This window comes from Osmerus mordax (assembly GCF_038355195.1).
Source record: "Osmerus mordax isolate fOsmMor3 chromosome 28 unlocalized genomic scaffold, fOsmMor3.pri SUPER_28_unloc_6, whole genome shotgun sequence".
NCBI classification, from domain to species: Eukaryota; Metazoa; Chordata; class Actinopteri; order Osmeriformes; family Osmeridae; genus Osmerus; species Osmerus mordax.
In genome coordinates this window covers 57,501-77,051 of record NW_027120409.1, presented here as the reverse complement: position 1 = coordinate 77,051, position 19,551 = coordinate 57,501, and the positions used below count along the sequence as shown (strand labels likewise).

At 52.3% G+C, this 19,551-nt stretch overlaps 3 protein-coding genes across 3 annotated transcripts in view; 1 reads left to right on the top strand and 2 right to left on the bottom strand.

Moving 5' to 3' along the window:
* The first annotated feature begins 2,963 nt into the window (after window positions 1-2,963).
* On the top strand, window positions 2,964-3,474 carry LOC136938997 (glial cell line-derived neurotrophic factor-like). The gene is made up of 2 exons (XM_067231861.1): window positions 2,964-3,116; window positions 3,157-3,474. The coding sequence occupies exons 1-2, from the start codon at window positions 2,964-2,966 to the stop codon at window positions 3,472-3,474; spliced, it is 471 nt and encodes a 156-aa protein (XP_067087962.1).
* A 7,735-nt stretch (window positions 3,475-11,209) lies between these two features.
* ndc80 (NDC80 kinetochore complex component) lies at window positions 11,210-17,305 on the bottom strand. The gene is given in 19 exon segments (XM_067231857.1): window positions 11,210-11,923; window positions 12,207-12,309; window positions 12,493-12,623; window positions 12,746-12,838; window positions 13,135-13,220; window positions 13,352-13,508; window positions 13,834-13,968; window positions 13,970-14,040; window positions 14,122-14,158; window positions 14,160-14,267; window positions 14,517-14,617; window positions 14,760-14,853; window positions 15,180-15,272; window positions 15,356-15,458; window positions 15,646-15,818; window positions 15,961-16,078; window positions 16,318-16,395; window positions 16,566-16,664; window positions 17,223-17,305. Coding segments are annotated over 19 exon segments (1,923 nt in total). The 5' UTR covers window positions 17,231-17,305; the 3' UTR covers window positions 11,210-11,788.
* A 291-nt stretch (window positions 17,306-17,596) lies between these two features.
* LOC136938991 (nipped-B-like protein A) overlaps window positions 17,597-19,551 on the bottom strand; it is a 23,652-nt gene continuing 21,697 nt past the window's right edge. The window contains 4 exon segments of the mRNA XM_067231856.1: window positions 17,597-18,834; window positions 18,979-19,027; window positions 19,029-19,168; window positions 19,294-19,468. Coding sequence (XP_067087957.1) covers window positions 18,472-18,834; window positions 18,979-19,027; window positions 19,029-19,168; window positions 19,294-19,468 — 727 coding nt within the window. The 3' untranslated portion in view covers window positions 17,597-18,471.

The following is a 19,551-nucleotide window of genomic DNA, read 5'->3' as shown; positions in this document are numbered from 1 at the left end:
CCTCCCATTTCGATGTGGAGATAAGACAATAATCTATCGTGTTTCTGTGAAACTGATATGAAACAGGTGTCTCTCTCTCTCTCTCTCTCTCTCTCAAGTTCTATCCAGAGCAGTATTTCACATCTGGCTGTTTGAGTGGGTTGAGGATCTTAGCTTCATATTAAGGTGAACAAGGCACTGCTGGCACAGAAGAAACACTCTTCATTTCTCTCTTTCTCTCTCAGTTTTTCTTGTTTACACACATGTAAAAGTCCTTCTCTGTCTTTTTTCTCTTGCTGTCACTGTTACACACACACACACCCTCATACACACCATCACACACACCTCTTCCTGGACACACAATGGCCCTCAAGGGTACCATAGGTAACTACAAGTCGACAGGCTGTTGTTTACTGTAGTAAACAGTTTAACTGCGCTGGCCTAAGCACACCTGACACGCACGCAGTGACACCCAAAGTCCCCTGACCAGCCTGGAACTCTGCTCTTTGCCCCGGGTTACGTCAGTGCAGCCAGGCAGAGACACTTCTCAATAGTGTAGGCTATCTTCCTAGGGAGGTTCGTCTCAGAGCCCTGCAAGGTCTCTGGGCTGCAGGCGGACTGGGTGTGTCTCAACAAGCTGAAAGCGCTTCCTCTGCTCGATGCCCTGCAGTCCCACAGCACTGCAGAGAGAAGGGCTGGGTCTCAATAGGCTTCTGTTCTCCTACCACATGTGAGGGGCAGATCTGAAGAGTCTTCCTCTCCTCCCTTGCCTGTTCTTTTGCTGGTCGACCAGACAGGTGGAGCTGGATGTCCACCATGATGCCTCGGGTGTTTCCTGTGTCCTGCAGGAGGAGGGGGGAGGAGGTGTTTCCTGTGTCCTGCAGGAGGAGGGGGGAGGAGGTGTTTCCTGTGTCCTGCAGGAGGACGGGGGAGGAGGTGTTTCCTGTGTCCTGCAGGAGGAGGGGGGAGGAGGTGTTTCCTGTGTCCAGCAGGAGGACGGGGGAGGGAGGTGTTTCCTGTGTCCTGCAGGAGGAGGGGGGAGGAGGTGTTTCCTGTGTCCTGCAGGAGGAGGGGGGAGGAGGTGTTTCCTGTGTCCTGCAGGAGGACGGGGGAGGAGGTGTTTCCTGTGTCCTGCAGGAGGAGGGGGGAGGAGGTGTTTCCTGTGTCCTGCAGGAGGAGGGGGGAGGAGGTGTTTCCTGTGTCCTGCAGGAGGACGGGGAAGGAGGTGTTGTTAAAGTATTGAGATGAACCCACTATAGAATGTTCCCAGAGTCCATAGGAGAGGAGGAGAGGAGGAGAGGAGGATAGGAGAGGAGAAGAGGAGGAGAGGAGCCAAACTTGGGTGATCCTGAGAGGAGAGATCGTGACTGAGTGCAGCAACAGGATCTGTGTTTGTGCTGAGGGACAAGAACCCTGTTCCCCTCAGAACCACGGATCGGTCCAACATCAACCTGGAGGTGAGAACCTCACACTGGAGGAATTTAGGGTTCTGCACTGTGTCAAACTGCTCCCATCAATCAAGCTTCCTCTCTCCTTCTCTCTCTCTCTCTCTCTCTCTCTCTCTCCCTCTCTCTCCCCTTCTCTCTCTCTCTCCCCCTCTCTCTCTCCTTCTCTCTCTCTCTCTCCCCTCTCTCTTTTTCTTGGTTTCTAGCCATCTCCCCCTCTCTTTCTTTCTCATTTCCCCATTCTTTCTCTCTCTCCTCTCTCAATTTCCCCTCTTTCTGTATCTCTCTTTTCTGTATCTCTCCTCACAAGTTTATATCTCAATCGTACACGGCACTACACCATATTTCTACAGTCCAGGACATCTTTAGCCACATCTCCGGATCAGCGAACACGACAAGAACCCACATGTGTGATTATACACCAGTCACTTTTCGGACATGCGCTCATGTGTAAAATGTGAACGATTTGAGATTCTTGTCTGAATCGAGGGAACTCCTCTTCGGTGTGTGGGTGGAGACGGAGGTGTGAGAGAGGACGGATTATAGAACGTCAACACTCCCTCCGGTGGACCCCACCTACGGTATAAAACCCTACCCTCCTTGCTCTCTACGTACCGCTATTATATCTGGATGGACTAGACGCCAAACGCACCGAACGCGTAATGTGCGTATCGCCGATAACTGTGTGATTCCGTTTACCCGTAGCTTGCAACCGAGCAGGGAGAAGGATGTCACCGAATGGGATTTCCCTTAAGGCATTTCCAAGCGACCTTAAATGTTATATTTTCGTAGCCTATGCGTTAGATCCTATTTAATTTATAGTTTTACGCTCACCCCATGGAGCGCGTGGACTAACGACGATTCTTCTATTGGTTTTCGTTCCAAGTTTCGATGTTGTGAGAGAGACATTTATGGACAGTTGTATTTTGCGTATTGGTTGAGTTGTCCATCGTCTAAGTCGGCATGGATCCGATTTAAGGCGAGGGTGAGAGAAAACATAATTACCCCAAGCAGGCTACATCTTCATACTGCAACCGACACGAAAACAATGTTCTTGATTTTAAACGAAAGTTTCTCTGGCTGGCGGCAGGTTCCGGTTTTGGACTAGAGTCCACGATGAGGGTATGGGAGTCCGTGACAATCGGGTTGTTCCTGCTGACCATTGTGCACTCGAGCCCCCTTTCCAGAAACCGCCGTCGGTCTGCCTCGAGGAGAGCGCGCGCTGCTGCCACAGACGGTCTCCTCGACTCCCCGGTCGAGCCGTACCATTCACCGGCTCAGTCATCAACACACGAAAACACGAAGACAACAGAGAGAGAGGAGATGTCGGAAACGAAAGAATGTAAGATATTAAAGACCGGGACCAAGCACAATAACACATTTCTCAGTTGTGTGTGTTGGGGTTGACAGGTCACATTTACAGCTCATATTGTACTGAATAAACACCACTTGCTAATACCTCATTCTCTCATAACATATCTTTCTCCTCTCCCCCCCCCCCCCCCCTCTCCCCCTCCCTCTCCCTCCCCCCCAGTCAACATGGCCGACCTTCATCCTGACCAGTTTGAGGATGTGGTGGACTTCATCAGAGTGACCATCAGCAGGATCCGGAGGACCTCTGGCCCCGGAGCGCTGAGGGAGAGGAAGGAGGGAGGGGGAGGAGGAGGAGGAAGAGGGGGAGGAGGAGGAGAGGTCAGACAGAACCCCAAGGGAGGGAGGAGGGGGGGAGGAGGCGGGGGGGAGGAGAGGAGGGAGAGGAGGGGGCTGTGTTCTAAAGCAGATCCACATGAACGTGTCTGACCTGGGTCTGGGGTTCCAGACCAGCGAGGAGATGATCTTCAGGTACTGCAGCGGCCCCTGCCGCAACTCAGAAACAAACTACGACAAGATCCTCAGCAACCTATCACACAGCAGGAAGCTGCCGCAAAACACGGCCCCTCACGCCTGCTGCCGGCCAATCGCGTTCGACGATGATCTCTCCTTCCTGGACGACAACTTGATCTACCACACCATGAAGAGACACTCAGCCAGGAAGTGTGGATGCGTGTGACTTCCTGTGTGGATGTGGAAGACTTCCTGTGTGGATGCGTGTGACTTCCTTTGTGGATGTGGAAGACTTCCTGTGTGGATGCGTGTGACTTCCTTTGTGGAGTTGGAAGACTTCCTGTGTGGATGCGTGTGACTTCCTGTGTGGATGTGGAAGACTTCCTGTGTGGATGCGTGTGACTTCCTTTGTGGATGTGCAAGACTTCCTGTGTGACATCAGGGGCAAAAGAGAACGTTGCAGAGGTGGTTCCGTGATCAGAGCCCAACTCTCTGGCAGGGATTTTCTACATGAGAACCAGTGTTCAATTCCCCTTGTGGATTGATGCAAGCTTTAAAGTGGGGTGGATTTGGGTAAAGTGTCCCCCTAAGAGGGGGGCGACCCAGGGATCGAATCCCCCTCTTTGCTGCGACAGGAGAACATGTGACCTCTTGACTTGCAGTCAAGTGCTATCTATGTAAACTAGACACATTTTATACACATAATATTTATAGACCTAATTATTATTATGACGTATTAACTTATTGATATTTATTTTCTGTTTTTCTATTACAGATGAATGTCTATGTGGGTATTTATTGTTATGAAGTCATTTCTTTAATGGTGCCAAAGGATCAAATGTGATTACAGGGTTTGAACACTTTAATAGATGTTTGGGGTCTCCTCTCCCTCTCCTCTCCTCCCCCTCTCCTCTCCTCGTCCCTGGAAGTCAGTTTACAGACAGGGGGATTTGATTGTTTTTAGTGTTCCTGTGGTTAAAATGAACACAATGTACAAGGTGTTGATAGTTTGTCAGGGTTGAGGAGCGATGAGTTGATTGTTGTTTGAAGCAATATCTTATAGCGATTTGTGTTACTGAAGTTACTTCAACTTTATTTTTTTACACAGTATTCCACTTTTATAACTTTGTATGGAGCTGAATTAAACGAGTTACCGTCATGTTGTCTGTGTTTGTATGAGAGTGCAGCGACAAAGAGATGGAGGGAGAGATCTAACTGGAGAGGGTGTTCTTCAGGCTAATGTGGACGATGTGAGACACAAAGCAGCTGTCTCCTCACCCCCACCCTCTCCCCGCTCTTCCCCTCCTCCCCCCCTCCACCCTGCTATCGCCGTGGAGATCAGGGTGTCGTGACGGTGACTCAGCTGGGTGACAGGAAGCTATTACGGCCGGGGAACAAAGAGGGGACAGCATCGTTAGGCTAATGAGGTGTGTGTGTCTTTTGTCTGGGTGTCAGGAGAGCTTGTAAACCAAGAAGAAGATCCACCTCAACACGACACTAACACGCCAAGTAACCCTAACCAGGATCCACAAGGAGGGGGTGTGTGTGTGAGAGCGTGTGTGTGAGTGAGAGCATGTGGTGTGTGTGAGTGACAGTGTGTGTGTGAGAGAGAGAGTGTGTGATGTGTGAAAGAGTGTGTGTGTTTACAGTTAGGAGGTTGACAGATGCTAAATGTAGGTACTAAACTCTCTGGTGTTACAGTTGATGCACACTGCTTCTTGCTATCTGGGTAGGAACACACAGGACACCGTGATATATTAACAGTTTTGTGATTTACTGATGTACTGTTTTAGTGCAGTCCTTAATCAAGAGAATGAAGAGTGGGTCTTAGATGGAGTCAGTGAGACAAGGTGACACCAACCGATCCTCATCATGATGAAAAGGTCATGCGGATTGAGCATGAGAAAGTATGTGTGTGTGTCTGTATTTTGGTGTGTGTGTGTGTGACATCAAGGAGAAGCAGGTTCCTAGATGAGATCCAACATGTGATGTAGACACACTGTGTCTCACTGCTGTGGAATGTCTTCTGAGACAGAGAGAGAAAAGGTTGAGTGTGTCTGTGTTTGGGTGGGGGAGTGTGTGAGTGTGTGTGTGTGTGAGTGTGTGTGAGGGGGGGTGACCACAGCAGAGGGCAGAGCAGGGGTCACCAGGGGTAGCTCCAGAGGCTGCGAGAGGTTCAGACAGACAGGCTGGACTTCAGACAGACAGCCTGGCCTTCAGACAGGCTGGCTGCCTTCAGACAGACAGGCTGGTTATGGTGTCCTGGCCTTTAGACAGACAGGCTGGTTATGGTCTCCTGGCCTTCAGACAGACAGGCTGGTTATGGTGTCCTGGCCTTCAGACAGACAGGCTGGTTATGGTCTCCTGGCCTTCAGACAGACAGGCTGGTTATGGTGTCCTGGCCTTCAGACAAACCTTGAAGACACAGACTAAACTCCCGCACACGCACACACACACACACACTCTCTTGATGAGTCAGACCCAGCCTGATATCTCACTCCCCCTGCTGTCACTTCCAGTGATTCTCCCTTTTGAAGGATGTGTGTGTGTGTGTGTGTGTGTGTGTGTGTGTGTGTGTTTAGCAGGTGTCTGAGACCAAGCTGTGTTTAAATATTCAGCTGAACTGAGCCTAGTGTAACCTGAGTTTCAACACAAAGGTTGCTGCACACACACACACACACACACACGCACCACACACACACACACACACACACACACACACACACACACACACGCACCACACACACGCACCACACACACACACACACACACACACACACACACACACACACACAGACAGCAGTGGTTCAATCTTCACCAGGTCCAGATGATAATGCCAGTCCATGGAAAACATTTCATTGTCATCAATGTCAGTGTGTGTGTTTGTGAGAGAAACAGAGAGAGAGTGTGTGTGTATTCTGTGTGTGAGAGAGAGATAGATCAAGTGATAGAAAGAGAGGGAGTGATAGAGAGTAATAGAGAGTGATAGAGAGAGAGTGATAGAGAGAGAGAGTGATAGAGAGAGAGTGATAGAGAGAGAGTGATAGAGAGAGAGAGTGATAGAGAGAGAGTGATAGAGAGAGAGTGATAGAGAGAGAGAGAGTGATAGAGAGAGTGATAGAGAGAGAGAGTGATAGAGATGGAGGGATAGAGAGTAATAGAGAGTGATAGAGAGAGAGAGTGATAGAGAGGGAGGATGAAGTGATTTTCCATCCAGTCCGGTCTGCTTGTCAGGGCTAATAGCTCACAGAAGCTCCCCCTCCTGCTCACTACATTAAACAAAAAGGGTACAGCTGACTTGCCCTGTGGTTTGTGTGTCTGCCTGCACACACACACACACACACACACACAAATACATGTCCCAATCTCTGCAGACTAGTTTTCCTGGAGTAGAGGAAGAACGGGAGGTTCTCCTTTCAAGACCAACAGGGGGAGGGGGGTGTGTGGTGTGTGGTGTGTGGTGTGTGTGTGTGTGCACTTAAACTCAGGGGACTAGAACACACAGAAGGAGAAAAGAAGAGATGACAAGCGATCTTGATAGAGAGGGAGAGAGAGACAGGGAGAAAGGGCACACAGGGAGAGGGATGGAGTGTGTCTCTGGGAGAGAGAGTGTGTGTCTGTGTCTGGGAGAAAGAGTATGGGTGTGTGTGTGTCTGGGAGAGAGAGAGTGTGTGTGTGTGTGTGTCTGGGAGAGAGGTGTGTGTGTGTCTGGGAGAGAGAGTGTGTGTGTGTCCAGCCTTATGGAGGATCTCTGCTGTTTATAAAGGAAATCAGTGTGCCATCCGCTGTGAACCATACTCAAACTAACCTAATACACAGTCCAGCGCAACACACACACACACACACACACAAGACCCAGCCCCATCACAGCCAATCAGACCTGACACCAGTGAACCCTGAACATACTACAACTCCCAGAAGCCCTCAGCAACCAGGAAGTCACAGGTCACAGGCCACATGAATGAACCCCAGTCATGGCGCTGGGCAGAATGCTATTATTATTATTACTGTGACTCAGGTGATCTCTGAGGTTTTCCTCTCACACACACCACACACACTGTTACCCTCCTCACCCTGTCTGCTGTTCCTGTATGTGTGGTGTGTATGTGTGGGTGTGTATGTGTGGTGTGTGTTTCCAGGGTGACAGTCAGGGGGAGGAGCTGTGATTACCAAGAGGGGGCTCACTTGGGACCTCTGACTGACCTCTGACCTCCGACCAGGTCTTTAAAAGCTAGTTTCCTCCTGTAAAGTCGACCTGAGTGTTGTTGGGTGGTTCCGACCCCTGGTAGACATTTGACACTTGGCAGGATCTTGAACATGGAGCACAGCAGCAGGGGGGGCGCTGAGGGGAAATATGAGACGGCTTGTTATTGGACCCAAAGCCACACACACACACACACATGCATACACACACACGTGTACACACAGCACAGACACTACATATACACACAAATGACACACCACCATACACACATTTCAGTGTAAAAGGAGCAAAATAACTCCAAAACAACATTCTCTTCCTGCCCTGAGAAGACAGTTAGCAGCATCAACCCTCTGCAGAGGTAGCCCAGTCGGAGGACTTGGCAAGGCCGACCTCACTAAGCCCCCACGGCAGACAAGATGAGGGAAGAAAAGTGGCAAAGAATCAGCTTTTATTGTGTTTATGTGTGTGAGAGAGATTATGGGGATAGAGGAATAAGTGTGTGTGTGTGAGAGAGAGAGAATATTTTCCTTTATCATCATCTCCATCTGTAGAAGACATTATTCCAGGGGAGGGGAGGGTTGGGTAGGTTGAGTCTAGGAGCAGAACTCCAGGGTACCCCCTGGAGCATGTTCACCAGCCCCCAATACTGGCTGACAGGGGACAGCTCACTAGCTCTGTCCATCTTCATGTCCCTCCCTCCCTCTCACTCCCTCTCTCTTCCTCTCTCTCACTCCCTCTCTCTCCCTCTCTCTCTCCCTCTCTCTCCATCTCTGTTCCTCTCTCTCCCTCTCTCTTCATGTCCCTCCCTCCCTCTCCCTCTCTCTCCGTCTCTCTTCCTCTCTCCCTCCCTCTCTCTTTGTCCCTCTCCCCTCCCTCTCTCTTCATGTCCCTCCCTCCCTCTCTCTCCCTCACTCTCCGTCTCTCTCCGTCTCTCTCCCTCCCTCTCTCTCCGTCTCTCTCTCTCCCTTCCTCTCCCTCTCTCTCCGTCTCTCTCTCTCCGTCTCTCTTCCTCTCTCTCTCTCTTCCTCTCCCTCTCTCTCCGTCTCTCTCTCTCCGTCTCTCTTCCTCTCTCTCTCTCCCTCTCTCTTCCTCTCTCTCTCTCTCTCTCTCTCTCTCTCTCTCTCTCCGTCTCTCTTCCTCTCTCTCTCTTCCTCTCCCTCTCTCTCCATCTCTCTCCCTCCCTCTCCCTCTCTCTCCTCTCTCCATCTCTCTCCCTCTCTCTCCCTCTCTCTCCATCTCTCTCCATCTCTCTCCCTCTCTCTTCCTCTCCCTCTCTCTCCGTCTCTCTCTCTCTTCCTCTCCCTCTCTCTCCCTCTCTCTCCCTCTCTCTCCATCTCTCTCCCTCTCTCTCCCTCTCTCTCCATCTCTCTCCCTCTCTCTTCCTCTCCCTCTCTCTCCGTCTCTCTCTCTCTCTCCATCTCTCTTCCTCTCTCTCTCCCTCTCCTTGTCACATACCTTCATGCTCGGCCCCTTTCTCTATGATCTTAAATCGTTCTCTCACACACACACACACTCCCTCCATCTCTGACGCTCTCTCTCCCCATCTTGCTCCATCTCTCCTCATGAGATCCCCATGAGGTTGTCTTGACAGGCTGACCGTGGCAGTGTTATTGGCTTAGCTGCAGGGGGCAGGGACACCGAGAGAAGTAACAATTCATGTTGCATGTCCTCATGTCTAATGACCCGTGGCCTGGAGGAGAGGAGGGAGGAGGCAGATTGGAGTAAAGAGGAGGTTGTAGAGGGAGGGGGTGGAGAGCTGCAGGGGAACATGTTGATGTCAGCCTGGCTGGGCCCAGCTGGTCCAGAGAGCAGCAGAACCAGGAGAACCAGGAGACAGTCAGAGGACCAGAACTGTGGGGCTGGAGGGAGGATGTTGTCAGAACGATTAGTAACACATTAGCACACGTCTGAGGCCTCAATCCCTCGCCTATTTGTTTTTCTACTCTTCTCTTCCTCTTTCTGTCTTTTCTCCTTCCTGAGCCCCCCCCCCCCCCTCTCTCTAAGACTGCACTGCTGCTGCCGCTAAGGGTGGAAGTTATCCATCACCTCTCATTCCAGCGTTCTCTCTGGTCTCCTCTCTCCCCAGCACATCTGCCAAAGCTGTCTGTGTGTGTGTTCGCAACCTCGCCTCTAACACCACCCCCTCTCCCCCACGTCCCGAAGAAAGAAAAGGTTTACTAACCTTCAGGTATGGCGGCCAACTCCAACACACCGCGCTCCAACGCAGACTTCAGAACCTTCTCCCGGACGCAAGCACGGTATTCTGGGTGTTATGAGTATCTGCTTCAAAAACAGCCTCCAGGGAGGCTGCTGGCCTCGCTACACAGGACAGGACGCCTACCCTCTCGCCTGCGGGACTCTCAGAGGACAGGACGCCTGCCCTCTCACCTGGGGGACTCCCAGAGGACAGGACGCCTGCCCTCTCACCTGGGGGGACTCCCAGAGGACAGGACGCCTGCCCCTCTCACCTGGGGGACTCCCAGAGGACAGGACGCCTGCCCTCTCACCTGGGGGACTCCCAGAGGACAGGACGCCTGCCCTCTCACCTGGGGGACTCCCAGAGGACAGGACGCCTGCCCTCTCACCTGGGGGGACTCCCAGAGGACAGGACACCTGCCCTCTCACCAGGGGGACTCCCAGAGGACAGGACGCCTGCCCTCTCACCTGGGGGACTCCCAGAGGACAGGACGCCTGCCCTCTCACCTGGGGGACTCCCAGAGGACAGGACGCCTGCCCTCTCACCTGGGGGACTCCCAGAGGACAGGACACCTGCCCTCTCACCAGGGGGGACTCCCAGAGGACAGGACGCCTGCCCTCTCACCTGGGGGACTCCCAGAGGACAGGACGCCTACCCTCTCACCCTGGGGGGACTCCCAGAGGACAGGACGCCTGCCCTCTCACCTGGGGGACTCCCAGAGGACAGGACACCTGCCCTCTCACCAGGGGGACTCCCAGAGGACAGGACGCCTGCCCTCTCACCTGGGGGACTCCCAGAGGACAGGACGCCTGCCCTCTCACCTGGGGGACTCCCAGAGGACAGGACGCCTGCCCTCTCACCTGGGGGACTCCCAGAGGACAGGACACCTGCCCTCTCACCTGGGGGACTCCCAGAGGACAGGACACCTGCCCTCTCACCTGGGGGACTCCCAGAGGACAGGACGCCTGTCCTCTCACCTGGGGGACTCCCAGAGGACAGGACACCTGCCCTCTCACCCTGGGGGACTCCCAGAGGACAGGACGCCTGCCCTCTCACCATGGGGGACTCCCAGAGGACAGGACACCTGCCCTCTCACCTGGGGGACTCCCAGAGGACAGGGACACCTGCCCTCTCACCTGGGGGGACTCCCAGAGGACAGGACGCCTGTCCTCTCACCTGGGGGACTCCCAGAGGACAGGACGCCTGTCCTCTCACCTGGGGGACTCCCAGAGGACAGGACACCTGCCCTCTCACCTGGGGGACTCCCAGAGGACAGGGACGCCTGTCCTCTCACCTGGGGGACTCCCAGAGGACAGGACGCCTGCCCCTCTCACCTGGGGGGACTCCCAGAGGACAGGACGCCTGCCCTCTCACCTGGGGGACTCCCGGCTGCTACATTCCAGGACGTAGACGTTCCCCAGGAGAGTAGCGTTGAGTAGCGTTGATTAGGAGGAGGCGCCGTTACGTAAACCACAAACTAAACACGGGACCACCACCATGGAGTTGGAGACATTTTGCAATCTAGATGATGTTTTGGCAAATAATTATCTGAAATATTTCAGCATTTAGCAGAGTTTTTAATCAAGTTGTTACACAGTACAAGTCAGGAGAAGGTGGTGTGGAAAGGAAAAAGATGAACCCAGAAAAGTACATTTGAAGTTCAAACGTGGGATATTGTGCGACTCCACTGAACCAGAGTTGGTTGTGAGAATCCACTGTAAACCACTTCACACACACACCGCCTAAACACCTGTGCATCGTTATAAACGTGAAGCGCACACTACATATATACAATACATGGACAGTAACCATCTCTTGTTACCACACACAGACAAATGGTCAACAACTTCGGAAGCTGCCATAAATAAACAGGTCAACAAAACATGTGTGTACTGCCTTAATGTGTGTGTGTGAGAGGACGTGTGTGTGTGTGATTGCGTGAATGCGATAGTGTGTGTGCGAATGCGAGTGAGTGTTGTGTTACGAGTGTGTGCGACCATGTTAGAGTACATAAAATAGTATAAACACGAGGAGTACATAACAGTATTAAAAACAGGGAGTCGGAAAAGGTTTCCGTAAAAAACTATATCACAAGAATCCAACATGGAGCCAGTTAGCTTGGCATGTTAGCTTGGCATGTTAGCTTGGCATGTTAGCGGCCTTGTCCAGGAAGCCATCCATGATGTGGTGGAGGTTCTGCAGCTCCTCCTCCTCCTCCTGCAGGGTCTCGCTACACACACGTTCCACACGCTTACGCTGGTCCTCCAGGTACTTCTGTCTCACACACACACACACACACACACACACACAGGCAGAACAGTCAGGTAGTCTGTTACCAGGTAACAGAAGGACTAACAGCATTATAATGTTATTAAATCATTTTCAGATAAGACTTGTGCTAGGTCTTGTGTGGGAGAGGGTTAGGGGGCGGGGCTGGTGTTAGGGGGCGGGGCTGGTGTTAGGGGGCGGGGCTGGTGTTAGGGGGCGGGGCTGGTGTTAGGGGGCGGGGCTGGTGTTAGGGGGCGGGGCTGGTGTTAGGGGGGCGGGGCTAGAGCACCTCCACGATGCCCAGGTGGTCTGTGGCGGTGCTGAACACGCTGGCCAGGTTCTTGGCCACGGTCCTTCGCTGCTCATCGGTCTCCTGACGAACTAGGTGATACCTGGAGGAAACAGTCAGGGACAGCACAGGTCAGGGACAGCACAGGTCAGGAACAGCACAGGTCAGGAACAGCACAGGTCAGGAACAGCACAGGTCAGGAAGACTCAGAGACTAGCATCCAAAAGCCCTCTCAGACAGAGAGAGAGAGGGTTAAGGAGTGGTGAGGGAGGGGTGAGGTACTGACTGCTGCCTCGCTGCCTTGAGCTGCTCCACAGACTCCTCATAACCCTGGGTGATGTTCTTTTCCAGCAGCTTCTTGTGGTTGTCAACAGACTCCATCTCTGCTGCCCACTTCTGTTCATCCCTGGCCAGCTCCTACACACACACACACACACGCGCAGAGATGGATGTGTGTGTGAGAGACAGGTGTGTGTGGGGGTGAGAGAGACAGGTGTGTGTGTGTGTGTGAGAGAGACAGGTGTGTGTGTGTGTGGTACCTGTGAGTCGTTCTCTAGCTTCTCGTCCAGTCTGCGGATCTGCTCCCTCAGTTGCTTCAGGTCGTTGCCCTTGTCTGAGATGCAAGAGTTCACCTGACACGCACAAGGAATAACATAACGTGAGGGGTAGAGAACAGAGAGAGACAGAGAGAGGAGAGAGAAACAGGAGAGACACAGAGAGGAGAGAAACAGGAGAGACACAGAGAGGAGAGAAACAGGAGAGACACAGAGAGGAGAGAAACAGGAGAGACAGGAGAGAAACAGGAGAGACACAGAGAGGAGAGAAACAGGAGAGACAGAGAGGAGAGAAACAGGAGAGACACAGAGAGGAGAGAAACAGGAGAGACACAGAGAGGAGAGAAACAGGAGAGATAGTTGGAGAAACAGACCTGATCCACAGCCCCCTCCAGGGTGAGCTTCTTATTGGTCAAACGACTTGACTCCTCCTCCACGTTGATTATCAGCTTCCTCAGGGGGGTTCTGAACACACACACACACACACACACATACATACATCTCTTTAAACCCATGCAGTGCAGCTGTAAGTGTGGAGAGAGAATGTAACCCTGTTCCAGGCCAGGTCCTGTTCCAGGCCTGGTCCTGCTCCCACCTGGATGTGGGTCTTGTAGTGCACCAGGGAGGAGGGGCCCTGCTCGGTGCAGGGGCTGATGGTGAAGTCGTGACCACAGGCGTTCTCTGCCGACGCAGGGATCAGCTTGAGCTGCCGGGCCAGTTTGTGGTACTCTGCTAGCTTCATCTCCGCCTGGGGGGGGAGAGAGATGGAGAGGGAGAGAGAGAGAGAGAGAGAGAGAGAGAGAGAGAGAGAGAGAGAGAGAGAGAGAGAGAGAGAGAGAGAGAGAGAGAGAGAGAGAGAGAGAGAGAGAGATGGAGAGGGAGAGAGGAAAGGGGAGTCAGGGAAGGATATAAAGTATGATAAACACAGAATCAGTACTTCGGTCCCTCTGTAAGGCACGCTTAAAAATGTGACTAAACTCCTTTTCCTCTCCTCCCTCCCTTCTCCTCCCCTCCCTCCTCCCTCCCTTCTGCTCCCCTCTCTCCTCCCTCCCTCTCCTCTCGTCCCGCCTCACCGCTTCCTTGGCCTTGGCCAGGTTGATCTCCTCGCTCCACATCTGCTGCTGGGCCTGGTCCAGGGTGGTGCTCAGGGACGACAGGCTCTGCTGCAGCTCTCTCTTCTCTCGATTGATGCGCTCGATGTCGGCCGGCGGTGAACTTCTGCTGCTGGAGGACCAACTGCAGCCTGGCCTGCTGCTGCTTCAGAGACTCTGTCTGCAGGCCTGGACACACACACACACAGTCAGGGTGTGTTGGGTTCCTGTGAGAGTTAGGGTGTGTTGGGTTCCTGTGCAGGGGCCTACCTGCTGCCTGTAGCTCCTCTGCCAGCATGGCCGCCTTTGCCCTCCAGGCTGCCCTTGAAGGTCTCCAGGTTGCTATGGTAACTCTGCAGCTTCTGCAGGTCGGTCTGCAGCTTGAGTTTCTCAGTCCTCTTCCCCATCAGACGGTCCTGGGGGGAGGGGGGAATGAGAGGAGGATGAGAGAGGAGGAGGAGAGGTGGAGGTGAGAAGTGGGGAGGAGAGGTGGAGGTGAGAGGATGAGAGGAGGTGAGAGGATGAGAGGAGGGGATGAGAGGAGAGGAGGGGATGAGAGGAGAGGAGGGGATGAGAGGAGAGGAGGGGATGAGAGGAGAGGAGGGGATGAGAGGAGGATGAGAGGAGGAGGAGGAGAGGAGGGGATGAGAGGAGGGAGACTCAACTGCCTGGCTGTCCCTCTCCAGTCTGTCCACCTCTTCAGTCACCATCCTGTACCTGGCCTCCATGCTGGCCAGCACAGTCTCATCGACGTTGTACAGCTTCTCTGTAGCACACACACACACACACCAAAACACATTACACACACACACACACACACACACACACACCAAAACACATTACACCCACACTTCACTTCAGTGGTGTGTCTCTGCATGTAAACATTGACAGGATCTGAACGCTCTTACTCATCTTGGAGAGGAACTCCTCATCCTCAGAATCAAACGTGTCCGCTCCCTGCATGAACATGGAGTACGTCTCACTGCAGTAGTCCAGGAAGAGCTGGAGGAGAGGAGAGAGAGGAGACAGTGTTAACCCTAACCCTAGTGGTAAACAAGGTCAAACAGGGCTAGCAGGTGGAGGGATACAGGGCTAGCAGGCGGAGGGATACAGGGCTAGCAGGCGGAGGGATACAGGGCTAGCAGGCGGAGGGATACAGGGCTAGCAGGCGGAGGGATACAGGGCTAGCAGGCGGAGGGATACAGGGCTAGCAGGCGGAGGGATACAGGGCTAGCAGGCGGAGGGATGCAGGGCTAGCAGGCGGAGGGATACAGGGCTAGCAGGCGGAGGGATACAGGGCTAGCAGGCGGAGGGATACAGGTCCTCACCTTGTTGTACTCCACCCCGTCTTCAATCTCCATGCTGCCCTCAGAGAAGTCGCTGAACAGCAAATCCTGCTGCTCCTCCATAGCACAGTAGATCTACACACAGACCACAAGATTACATCTAATGCTGCACAAACACCTCAGAAGAACAGGTTTTTAGCCAGGTGTGTGTGTCCTACCTTGACGTTGTCTATGAGCCAGACCAGGGCTCCCAGCACCTGGGGCCAGGTGTGGGGGGCTCCCACTGAGTACATGGAGCTCTTGGACAGGGCGAACTGGTACCTGCAACACAGGTGAGACGTGAGTTGGTCGTTACAGGACAAGGGTGTGTTCTCTAGAGATTTCTGAGAGGAGGGGGAAGGGGAGGAGGAGGGGGATGGGGAGGAGGGGGATGGGAGGAGGAGGAGGGGGACGGGGAGGAGGAGGGGGAGGATGGGGAGGAGGAGGGGGATGGGGAGGAGCTTCTCACCCCAGGTCTTTGAGGATCCTGGGCACTTCCTCCTCCACCTTGGAGGAGGGCATGTGAAAGGTGGGGTCCAGCAGGCAGTAGATGAACTCAAACACCTTCAGGAACTCCTTGGTGGACGGAGACTGGAGGGACTTGGTTGTCACGGCGCCTGGGAAGCCCTTCTCCTGCAGGAACTACCAGGGTCATCAGAATAAGAATAAATAACAGTGGATTCATTTAGCAGACGCTTTTATCCAAAGTGGTATTTTGGGCGAGGGATGGAGGGAGGTGTTGAACCTGTGTGTGTGTGTGTGTGTGTGTGTGAAGACCCCCTACCTCACACAGCTGTCTGATGCACTGCTGTACGAAGGTCTTGTCATGAAGAGGCCTCACATCTTTGATCTTCTCCGCTCCTCCGAAGATGCTGTTACGGGCCATGCCAGCACCACTGGTCCTGAACACAACAACACCAAATATGTATCTACAAATATATACAGGCTGAAATATGATGACATATCCATACCCCTTGAGGGGTCAGGTTGGTTTAGGGTGCTTTTCTTAGGGCACATGTGAAGCCGTCTGTGATGTTGCTTGTAGAAAGGGCTGCTGTACACAAAGTGTGATTTGATAGAAAAAAAATATTATTTATGTTTTACTTACAGGCAATGTCACACTGTTATGTTTGAAACATACCTGGAACCGAAGAAGCTAGTTCTTCTATCCGAGGACACGGACGGAGGCTTGGGGATGTTCAGCTTCCCGAAGGACTTGCTGCGGGAGACATGAACGCGTACACGGTATGAATTCGCAAACTTGCGCGGTTAAGATTCTTCACGTAGTAACGCGCACAACAACAGTGACGGTGAATTTGACTGCTTCGACACGGTACATGAAAGGTGAAGAACGAGGACAGCGGTCGACAGGGTACAACGTCTGCTCACCTCTGCGGGGTTGCATACGCCATGCTCATCCGGTTGCTGTCCGCCACCCGCTGAGGTAGTTCGGACAGCCGGCTGCTGGGCACGTAGCTCTTCCTGGACCTGGGTGGACAACGGCACGGAGCCGGTTACCGACAGCTGAGTCTAGAACCGAGTATGACTCCGTTCGTTTTCTGCACTTAAATAGGCTGTATGAGCCTCATCCAAGCTGTCCGGGATAAACGTTGTACCGGATACGACGTATCCAACAGTCTAACTATATTAACTACAGATATGAAAAGCTATGGAGTTGAGTGTTAGCGGAACAGAGTACAGTACACACAGTGACGTAACACTCCCTGCCTTGGGATGACAGCCTCCCTGAGTCTAAACAACATTGTAGAATAGCCACGCTATAAAGTACAGAAAGCAAACTGTGAAATAACTTCATATTAAGTTGTTATAGTTATGAAATATGAGCATTCATAACTGGGTTGCTAGTGAGTTACATTTCAAACACATCACACAGCTGAGCGGAACGGCAAGCTAGCAAGCTTGCTTTTCAAAAACAAAGCGCTGAAATCTCCAACAAGCGGCTTCTAATCAAATGAAGAAGTTAGAAAGCTGTAGGCTTGTTTCCAACAACAACCTCGGCACCATTCAGAAGCAGTACATAGTTACCTCTCCATGATAAAATACTCGCTAGACGATATTTGAAGTGTTTTTCTTCCGTCTGAAGCTTCGGTGAAAATCAAACTACCGCCAAAACAGCAGCAAAAGTGACGTCAGGTCTTCTTCTTCTTATCTGGTTACTGGAGCACTACCGCCACCTACTGTTCAGATGTGATACCGCCGCCGACAAGAAAATAAAATCATAAAAACTAAAAATAACTATATCACAACCTCCACCTATAGTTGCCTGACGTTCCAATTAATTCCATTTCAATTCATTCGTATATCCACAAATAATGGATCGTGTTTTATAAATAACATTCACGAATGACCTATTTGATTGTGCGGAAATAGCAAGTTTAACACTTCCACAAGACAACTGACAAAGAGAAGTAGAAAATTTATTGCAGTATTTGTTCCACCTGAGGGACAAGATCCCTTTTCCTCATTTCACTAGGGAGACCTAATACAACAACATTTACATTTACAAAATATCCCCCTGCAAGGTTGGCCATATATACTGCATGCGTGGTTCGAAATAGAATAAATTATATCCGAAGACTCTGCCATCGTACAGCATGGACAAACATAAGTGAAACAAAAATAAAAAATATTTTTTCAGAGTAGGTATTCTAAGTTAAAGAAAACCATCAGGGAGATTCTGACTCCAAAAAACACTTAATATAAGAACATCAAAAAGACTAATTTCCAACATTCACTTAAGGTTTTATTCTTTTTTTATCTTTTTTTTACAGCTTTTTTTGTCTGAGATATAAACATTTTAGTTTGTGGTGTGTTAGACTATTATACAGTGGAAGTAGAAATGAATTGACTAGGTTTTGCTGTACAACAGCGAAAGGGCTCCTACAACAATGTTGTCAAAAACATTTCCCTCTCCTCCTCCTCTTCATCCCTCTCTTCATCCATCCATCCATCTCATCTCTTCTTCCTTCTCCATGGTTCTCCGGCGCATTCCTTAATGCCTCAGGGGGGTCTGTTCTCTGCACTCAACACAAATAGCAGAAGTCTCTAATATATAGTCTTGTTTCCTCGCAAGAGTAACACATGTAAAAGTTATGTAGTGTCAAATATTCTTGCTTTCTCTGTGTTTATAAAAAAAAAGAGAGAGAGAGAGAGAGAGGAGAGAGGGAGGGGTAATCCAGTGAAGTTTGGCTGTGGAGGAGGGAGTGAGAGGAGGAGGCCAGGTGGGGTGGGGGGGTAAGGTCAGGGTTCGTCGGAGGTGAAAGGTCAGGGTTCATTAGCTGAGGGCGCTGTCGCGTGCGGCGTAGAGCGATCGTAACCTCTGAACCACCTTGTTGCTCAGTTTGTGGTTGCTAGTCAAGGCAATCTTTTTGCAGATGATGTCCGAATCCTTGATGGTGTCCACCCAAGGCACCTGCTTGCGCCCGTCCCTCTTCTTGGCCTCCGCCCAGGGCCCAGAGTACGAGCCGGCCAGCCACTGCACGCTGTAGCCGCTGGGGGTGCGCTGCAGGACGCGAGCCATCTGAGGACGGTCCTTGTACTTGGGGCAGCACAGGGCGATCACGTCCATGGAGTCCACCGCCTTGCTCATGTGGCCCGGGTCAGAGGCCTCCCCTGACCGCCTCACCCGCCGAGAGGACTGGGAGGGGGAGGCAGGGGGAGACGTTAGGTGCTTGAGGAACACAGCATGTATGTGTATGTATGTTTGTGTACATGCGTACGTGAGTGTGTGAGTGTGTGTGTGTGTGAGAGTGTGTGTGTGTGTGTATGTGCGTCCCCTCACCCCTGGTGTCCTCTCGTCCCCCTCGCTGTCGTCGTCCTCGGTGTCGGGGGCGGGGGGGCGGGTGGCGTGGGTGGGGCCCAGGCCCCCCCAGCAGGGCGTTTATGGCTTTGATCCTGATGTTGGCACTGGCCCCCGCCTCCCCCTCCTCCTCCTCCTCGTCAGGGTCCAGGTGCTCCATCAGCACCTTGAACTACAGGTAACACACATCATCCTGTTCAGCACCTTCAACTACAGGTAACACAGGTATCCCCCCTACAGGGAGGGAGAGAGAGAGAGAGAGGGAGAGAGAGAGCCATGCTTCTCTCCAGTACTCACGTCCAGGTACTGCCGGACGACCCGTCTCTTGGTGTCGTGAGTGAGCGTGGCGTTGGCCAGGTTGTTGGACAGGAAGTCCATGGTCTGGCGGGGGTTGAAGTGGATGTTGGGCTTCCTGTTGACGGCTTTGTCATACACCTTGGCCGACTCTGTGGGCGAGTACTTCTGGATCTTACTGCGGAGGCAAGAGGAGGGAGGAGAGGGTGAGGAGAGGGTGAGGAGAGGGTGAGGAGAGGGAGGAAGTTCACCGGAAACACA

Coding starts and splice junctions, on each gene's coding strand:
- LOC136938997 (XM_067231861.1), top strand. CDS start 2,964: ATGGCCGACCTTCATCCTGACCAGTTTGAGGATGTGGTGGACTTCATC. Junction 3,117..3,156: donor GAGGGGGAGGAGGAGGAGAG/GTCAGACAGAAC, acceptor GGGGGGGAGGAG/GCGGGGGGGAGGAGAGGAGG.